The 8,852-nt window shown below is 43.9% G+C and overlaps 1 protein-coding gene across 1 annotated transcript in view; it reads left to right on the plus strand.

Annotated features, from left to right (window-relative positions):
- LOC308281630 (E3 ubiquitin-protein ligase SMURF2-like) overlaps positions 1–8,564 on the plus strand; it is a 114,024-nt gene extending 105,460 nt beyond the window's left edge. The window contains exons 15-20 of the mRNA XM_080721859.1: positions 210–388; positions 2,078–2,215; positions 2,734–2,854; positions 3,299–3,500; positions 3,888–3,963; positions 6,095–8,564. Of these exons, the coding sequence (XP_080577985.1) occupies positions 210–388; positions 2,078–2,215; positions 2,734–2,854; positions 3,299–3,500; positions 3,888–3,963; positions 6,095–6,194 (816 nt within the window). The 3' untranslated portion in view covers positions 6,195–8,564. The remainder of the gene's footprint in view (positions 1–209; positions 389–2,077; positions 2,216–2,733; positions 2,855–3,298; positions 3,501–3,887; positions 3,964–6,094) is intronic.
- Positions 8,565–8,852: the final 288 nt, after the last annotated feature.

The raw sequence follows: 8,852 nt of genomic DNA on the forward strand, positions 1-8,852 counted from the left end.
TCAACGGATAATGACTTTTGGTACTTTTTGGTACATTTTGACACCAATACTTTTGTACTTTTACTCAAGTAAATTTTGAATTCCTGGCTTTTACTAGTATTGATGCTTTTACTTAAATAAAACACGTGAGTACTTTTTCCCCACCACTGCCATTTGATAGGCAGCGAAGCCATATAAGCTGAACTCAACGTAATGCCACTCTTCTCCAGGAGCACCTGTCTTACTTCCACTTTGTGGGTCGTATCATGGGCATGGCGGTGTTCCACGGCCACTACATCGACGGAGGCTTCACCCTGCCTTTCTACAAGCAGCTGCTGGGTAAACCCATCACCCTGGACGACATGGAGTCTGTCGACCCGGACCTGCACAACAGCCTCGTCTGGATCCTGTAAGAAACACACATTCATATGACCTGTTTAGACCCGGAAAGCATCTGTGTGAGAGTTTAACCACTTTAATATTTTTTTTGTTATTTGAGCTTTTATGCCTTTATTGGATAGGACAGTAGACTGACAGGAAATGGGGGGAGAGATGGGGAGTGACATGCGACAAAGGTTGTCCGGATCGGGAATCGAACCGGCGATGCCTATGTGGTATGCACCTAGACCAGTAGACCAGCGGGCGCCCCAAATATTTATATTTACACTGTCTTGGTGGTATTTCTTTTTTATTGTATGACCCACAGTTCAAGAGTTACAGTATATGGTAAAACATGAAGTGGCCTGTTAAGGCTCATTCATACTCGAGGGTGAGGTGAGGAGTAGCTACTCACCTTTTTAGGTGATGTCGGTCAGTAAAAACAGAGATGTGTCGAGGTGAGAGGTGAGTTGCTACCACGGTGAGTGACGTTATGTTGTAGTTTTCTGACTTAAGAAAACTACACCGCGGTGAATTGCTATTCACCTAAAACTGGAGTATGAATGAACCTTTATACTGCCACTATGAGGCTGATTTAAAGAAAGAAGGGTGCCGATTTTTTTCCTTGGCTTACTGGAAGTGTGGGTGGAAAGATCCCTGCTGCTCTGTAGTGGTGACCCAGATTAGCTGCTCCATAGTCTCTCAAGGCAAAATATTCTGCTAACAGCAGAATTCGTCAGCACCACTGCCTTAAGCATCTAGTGTAGTGTAGTGTAGTGCAGAAGCACTCTGGGGGGGAAATGGACTAAGAAAGGGGAGGGGCCAAACCGAGGTCCTCTGTTTCTACACAAAAAAGGAGGTGGTGCCCCCAGAGGCAAATACAAAGAAAACCTTTTTTTTTTCCTCCAAAATGTATACAACTGGATCCTGGATATGGATGCAGTTTACAGAATACAAACAGCATCCATGAACACATTTCACAGTCAACATAGATCACACGCTTCCATCTGCCAGACAGGGAAAGTTATGGATGCAGAAAGCACCTTCTCCTCCAAATAGAGCAAGAGGCATGCATGCAGGCACCTCAAGCTACATGAACATGAAACCCCATATTAGTGATCTCTAGTGCCCTCTGGTGGCTGAAACCACAGCAACCATCTCAGAGGGGTTTATGAAAAAGGGCAGGGCGTTTTTGTCTTTGAAGAGAGTTTGATGTCTTAGGTGTTTGGTTAAGAGATACAAGGCAAGAAGACATAAAACAACTATTTTAATCCTAATTTATACTTTGGCCATTCAAAAATAGCAGAAGTACAAGCTCAGATCTACAGATCTATTCCATTATTAGTAGTATTATTACACGTAGCGGCCCGAACTCTAGATGTGAGCGGCTCAAACCTCTAGTTTTGAAAATTCTCCCAAATAAATCTTATGGGGGTTTCAAAAAAGTGGGGGGTTCTTTACATGAAAATGTTTGAGAACCACTGATATTCAATACCAGTAGAATAAGAGTAGATGCATGTCCCTGCTAACCTGGATAAGCTCTCATACCGGCAATGAGAAACCTGGATAAGGTACCTGGATGCTCAAAGATCTGCAATGACCTATGCTCATCAATGTAGCCTGTGGCGGCATGGGAAAGCTCCAGTGTCTGAAAATATGAGACTATAATGTGTTTGGGGTTTGATTTAGGTGTGTGTGTGTGTGTGTGTCACCATTCCAGGGACAATGACATCACGGGAGTGTTGGACCACACCTTCTGTGTGGAGCACAACGCCTATGGGGAGATCATCCAGCACGAACTCAAACCCAACGGCAAGAGTGTCCCAGTCACAGAGGACACCAAGAAGGAGTATGTCAGGTATGGAGAGAAGTAATAATCCTAGAGTATTCGAGGAGGACTCCACATTTTTCTGTGCACTGACACAGTGGCGTCAGTTCAGAAAAAGCTAAGGTATGGCAACATGACTGGTGTCAGACACCAGTCATGTTGCCATACCTTAGCAACAGGCATGATACATTTATTTTAAGTGCAGCTAAACTTGGCATAAAATAGTAAACGTGCCACAATTAAAAAATAATGAATTGCACCTGGGAATATACCATTTTGTCAAGATGGGGAGATTAAAAGTGTGGAGAAAATGATTATAATACCTTGTTAAAGTGACCATTTTGTTAAATGTTGCATTTGTAGTTATTTTAATGTAATTTAACAACATAACCAGCACAGATAGACAAAGAGACATTCGTGGATTTATATTTAAGTAACTTTTATTCTCCCCCCTGGACCCAGGGTATGGCAGCTGCATACCCCTGCTACCAACCCAATTGACGCCCCTGCACTGACAGCCTGTCACTCAACTGTTTCTGTGTGTCTAGGTTGTATGTGAACTGGAGGTTCCTGCATGGCATCGAGGCCCAGTTTCTGGCCCTGCAGAAAGGCTTCAATGAAGTGATCCCACAGCACCTGCTTAAAGCCTTTGACGAGAAGGAACTGGAGGTACGACCATCTCTTTCCCTACTGTACATCCCTGGCCAAACTTCACACCTTTTGCAAACTCGCTGCTCCAATGCCGTACTGCTGCTCTGCCCCCAAGATACGTTGTAAGATCTGTCTGTACTAAACAGTGGTGGACAGTAACAAAGTATGTTTACTTGAGTACTGTACTATTTTTTGAGTATCTGTACTATTTGAGTATTTGTATTTTCCATACGGCTTGCATTCCACTAGATTTCAATGACAAATATTGTACTTTTGAATCCTCTACATTTCTAGGAAGGGAAATGGTACATTATGAACGAAAAAGTACAAACTGACAGAGCAACTTTCACTTAGTGTCTATAGTTCTGCTCAAGTACTGGGGCACAATCTCTGTAAAGCACCGTGGATAAAAGCACTATATAAATGCACCATTTACCATTTCTATAAATGCACCATTTACAGCTGATTGTGTGCGGCCTGGGTAAGATCGACATCGCGGACTGGAAGTCCAACACGCGCCTGAAGCACTGCACCCTAGACAGCAATATCGTCAAGTGGTTCTGGAAGGCGGTGGAGTCGTACGATGAAGAGAGGAGAGCCAGGCTGCTGCAGTTTGTCACCGGATCGTCCAGGGTCCCTCTGCAAGGCTTCAAGGCTTTACAGGGTGGGTGTGAGAATGTGGCTTGTGAGAGGACAGGAGCGTGAGCATGTGTGTGCTTATCTGAGTAGCGTAAAGAGGCGCATCAGTCTGTCCGGGTTTGTGTCAGTGGATGTATTAAGTCGGTGGTATTTGGCTGTGGATTCCCACCTGAAAGTTTACATGCAGGATTTGTGTTGTTAAAATGTTTCAAAAACTTTGATTTGCAGATTGCTTTTTCTTGGCAACAATGTTTTTCTGATTAAATCAACCGTTACACAGCTGCTGAATACAAAATACATTCCATAAAGTAATTAGTAAATTGTTTGACATTGTATTAAGCCTGAAACTGTGTCTGCGTGTGTGTGTGTGTGTGTGTGTGTGTGTTTGTGTGTGTGTGTGTGTGTGTTGTAGGTGCTGCGGGACCCAGACTCTTCACCATTCATCAGATCGACGCAAACGCCAACAACCTGCCCAAAGCTCACACCTGGTGTGTATTCACACACATCATCACTGTACCCGTATACACACACATTATGTCCAGACTAGAGGGTTGCACGGTTCCAAAAAATGGGAGCCGAGACTAAATAGAACCAAGGCTATTTGGACCGAACCGAATGGCCCTGAGAAAAAAATCTGATTTACGAGCCCGACCCGAAATGGCACCGAGAGTGATTGGATCCGGTGGAATTAAATTGGAACCGGAGCCAAATTAAATTGGATCTGACCCTAAAATGGAGCCGGGGGAAATGGACCCGATCTGGCTGGGTCTTTGGCCCGAACTGTGTCTGATGCTATAATTTGCTTATTTTTCACAGTACTTTGAGACTGGTCGTAGCCTAGACAGAGCGCAACTCGTTCGCCTCTCCGAGAGGCGAGCGCTATTGCAGAGGGTTGCATGCGTGCGTCATGCATGACAGTTGCATTTTCAGCTCAGTCACCGTGACATCCTCAATAAACACAATCCTGTCCAGTGACAGTCCACTGTTACTGTCCAGTCAGAGTCCACGACTCAGTCCACAGCTCATATCACAAAACGTTCCTCGTCCTGCACGGAGACGAGACTCCGGTGCACTCCGCCAGTGGCGTCAGTTCAGCAAAAGCTAAGGTATGGCAACATGACTGGTGTCTTGCACGTGCGAAGGCACGTATGCAAGATGTTGCCAATCCTTAGCAACAGGCATGATTAATTTAGTGCAGAAGTACATTTTATTATTTTACCCTGTAGCCAAGGTATGGTAGCTGCCAATGCTGCCTTACCTTGCCACTGGCGCCTCTGCTGCCTTGCGTGCGTTGGTGCGTTCTCTTCTGTGTTGCAGATAGACAGAACATTTTCACCGACTTTATGTTGCCCATCCCCGCAGATAAATGTCCAGGAACAAGCATCTTCCAGGTGGCTTTTTTTGGAGTTTCACCTCGCAAAAAAACCTCCCATGATTTTCAACTTCAGCAGATTGGCTGCGCTGCGGGACTCATTCATTCATGCAAAAACAGAAGATAATATGGATTTGGGAGTGTAATTGCAATGCAATATATATTTTATACACTCGCCACAAAAAGTTCGGAAATCTAACTTTGGTCGATTATATCTCCCCTTTAATAAACCCAAAGGGTATTGTGTTTTATATCATTTTCATTGTTGATTTGTCACCTTTACAACAAGGTACAGCTTGTAAGCATCGGGCATTCGAGGCATGAGCTACACAGCCAAACGTGTGGGTTGCGCTGACCCAAAATTTGCCAACATTCGGTCCATTATATCCCCCCTTTAATTGTGCCAAATGGTATTGTGTTTGATATCATTGTTATCGTTGATTCGTCACCTTTACAATGAGGTACAGTTTGTAAGGATCTCGCATTCGTGGAATGAGAAACACAGCCAAACGTGTGGGTAGCGCTCCTCCAAAAATTTTCAAAATGGCCTGGCAGGCCTGCAATACTGTTCTTTTGGTCTTCACCTTTGTTACTTGGGGCATTGAATGATTGCACTCTCCCACAGTAATAAGGAAAAGAAAAAACAACACATATTGGCAATTTTTACACTTTATTAATGTTAAGCTCAGTGTCAGGGAAGCCCAAAACGAGAGTAAATGCCAGCAGAACAGTATGTTGCAAGCCATTTTGGCAAAATTCTGGTCGGCGCTACCCACACGTTTGGCTGTGTAGCTCATGCCTCGAATTCCCGATGCTTACAAGCTGTACTTCGTTGAAAGGTGACAAATCAACGATAAAAATGATATAAAACACAATACCATTTGGGTTTATTAAAGGGGAGATATAATCGACCAAAGTTAGATTTCCGAACTTTTTGTGGCAAGTTTAATTGAAGGGTAAATAGTTTACACATTATTTTTTTAATCTCAGGTCCTCTTGGATCCTTGCGGTTAAATGCATTTTGGAATGTCCCCAACGGACCCGTGGCAATTAGACCCTACTCTACCCTGACCCGAGGGACAAGTCAATATTTTAAACCCGAACCTTCTCGTTTCGGGTAATCGGGTCCTGGAAGACCTGTGCCACCTCTAGTCCAGACGCCTGATTGTCTCCTCTCTTCTTCTGGTTCACCTCTATTCCCCTGGTTGTTTTCTCTCCCTCTCATTCATCTCTCTTCCTCCCCCCAGCTTCAACCGGATCGACATTCCCCCCTACGAGAGCTACGACAAGCTGTGCGACAAGCTGCTGACTGCTATCGAGGAGACGTGCGGCTTTGCTGTGGAATGAGTGACTTCTTTGGAGGGTGTGTGTCTTTGTGTGTGTGTGTGTGTGTGTGTGTGTGTGTGTGTGTGTGTGTGTGTGTGTGTGTGTGTGTGTGTGTGTGCGCGCGCGTTTGTGTGACACTCTCACTGACTGTCACCACACTGCACATGCAACCTCCTCCTCGGGGACACGGCGGGCGGATGGCAGGCCAGAACGCAGGCTGAAGCCACAGAACGGCTCACAGACTTCCTCTCCATGTTCTTCCCTTACGACTTATCTTTTATTCAGCTGCTATGAGAGACTTGAAGGTTGCTGACCTAGAAACCCCTGCAAGAATGTTGCATTGGCTTGACGTTTTATTATTTTATAATTGAATTATTTTCATTTTATCCTCTGGTCTGGTTTGTGTGAATCAGAACGGTGACATTTTAAAGCAGTGTGAATAAAGTCTGCAGCGAAGGCGACATACATTTTCTGTTTTCGTTCGGTTTTTGCGGGGTGGTGTTTTTACAGTATGTTGCATAAGGGCCAGTTGTCTTTTGTTGGCGTGCTTTTCAGTCTACAGTATGTCCATTTAGTTTTCAATCCAAATGATTCCAGTTATGTTTCTCATCTCTGTTCACTGCTGATGAATCAACAGGCTTGACTTTCTTGGACTGAATTGAGCCCTGTGCTGCTCTTTGATCTTTAACATGGAGTCTACAGCTAGCCATATCTTGCCCACAGTAGCCGTTCTAACCTCAACTAATGCACCCTCAGACTGCCATGTCCTTGTCCACCTGGGGCCTGGGCCACCAACTGAATAATCAACGCTGACTCATCTATCATACCTCACTTCACTGGTATGGTCTATTGACATATGAAGGGTCTCATTCCACAATGCTCTACAATATGTTTTGGCAAGATTCAGTATTCTTTTACAGTTGAAGTTTTACTTCCATGCTAGTAGGTAAATGTAACATTTTTAAATGGGAGCTCTGTCATATCATATGGCATGCTTTTCCCACCAATGAGATGACGGTGTCCCAGAATTGTACATGGAAGTTGGTCAGGTCTTTACTTTTCTTTTTCTTTTTCATGGCATTTTTGTGAAACGGAGTAAAGCTTGAACAGTGCAGAGGGACACTTTGTTAGAAAGAGCAAGCTCTTGTGAAGGAGTAGGTGTGAAGCGAGCGATTTGAGGCTTCTGCCTCACCGAATGCATGTGTATACTGTAGGTGTGCGAGAAATCAAATGGATGCACTTGCTCTGTGCCACCTGTTTTTTTGAGGGGGCATATGTGTGTGTTTGTGTGTGTGTGTATGGTGCACACGTTGGCGTGCATGTATGTGAGGGTAGACATGTTATCCCCGCCTTGAAACGGCAGCAGATTACTCCCACACTGCGGAGCTAACCGGAAACTCACTGTACATGGCCCCGGGTTTTTGTTCATATGTTTATTATCCAGCACAGTTGCAAATCTGCATGTTTTATTTGTATATCCCCTCACCCCACCTCCAACGAGTCAGTCGGCATAGCACAGCACAGTTCTGGTCAGCTCATACATGAAATTGTTGAAAGTTTATCAAGAGAGACGGAAATGCTTTTACAGTGACATCATTTTTAAAACATATATATATATTTTAAAAAGCCAGAAGAATTTTTCTCTCTCTTTCTCTCGCCACTTTAGAGCACTTTACACCCCCAGCGGTGATGGCAGGAGAGGCTTTCTTCAGGAGAGATGAAAATGACCCCAAATATACAGTACCACATTTTATTTGCAAGCGTAGAGATGCATTAAAAATATACAGAGCAAAAAGTATATATACCTTTTTTTCTTCTTTTTTTTAGTAGTATATATATAAATATATGTACAAATACATAGCTATTTTCTATATGGCTGCTTGTACTTTATGTTCATTTTACATGCTAGCATGTTGGTGTCTGTCACAGGCCTCTGTTGCATTCTCAGGTGACGTCGTCTTGTAATTTTTGGTTCCTGTTTGCATGTTTGGATTAATTCTGTGAAGAAAGCGTTGAACGTGAAGAGATGTTTATGAAGGTTCACATGGTTTGATCCTTTGTCTGAAACCAGGGCAGACTGCATCACCTTTTCTATTTATTGGACCCCCCCCAGTCACATGCTAATACAGGAGATGACCACGTTAAGCGCTCTGGGAACCTTGGGAGTTCCTGCTGCTTAACTTTTCATTCAGAAAAACTTTAGCTAAATACTTATCCTGTCTACACACAGACATGTCACATGGTGGAATAGATTGAATTCATAGCATTATTATTTTCATGTTCTATTTCTTCCTTGTTTTTTTTTTTTATAGAAAAAACTTGTGCCTGTTTGTGAGATGAATGATCACTTATTGATACCTGACACTGAATTCTTGTGTGTGTGTGTGTGTGTGTGTGTGTGTGTGTGTGTGTGTGTGTGTGTGTGTGTGTGTGTGTGTGTGTGTGTGTGTGTGTGTGTGTGTGTGTGTGTGTGTGTGTGTGTGTGTGTGTGTGTGTGTGTGTGTGTGTGTGTACATACTGTCCCTTCCTTGGATGACAACATAATGGTGGCTGTGTCCCCTCTGCACATGTGTCCCTTTGTGGACTACCAAATGGAACATCACTTCAGACCACAGAGAGGTACAACCTCCACCCTGCATGAATGGATGCTCAACGGATAAATGCCTATTTATTTGCAGT

The sequence above is a fragment of the Nannobrachium achirus genome, assembly GCF_963921795.1.
Source record: "Nannobrachium achirus genome assembly, chromosome: 3".
In the NCBI taxonomy this organism is placed as follows: Eukaryota; Metazoa; Chordata; class Actinopteri; order Myctophiformes; family Myctophidae; genus Nannobrachium; species Nannobrachium achirus.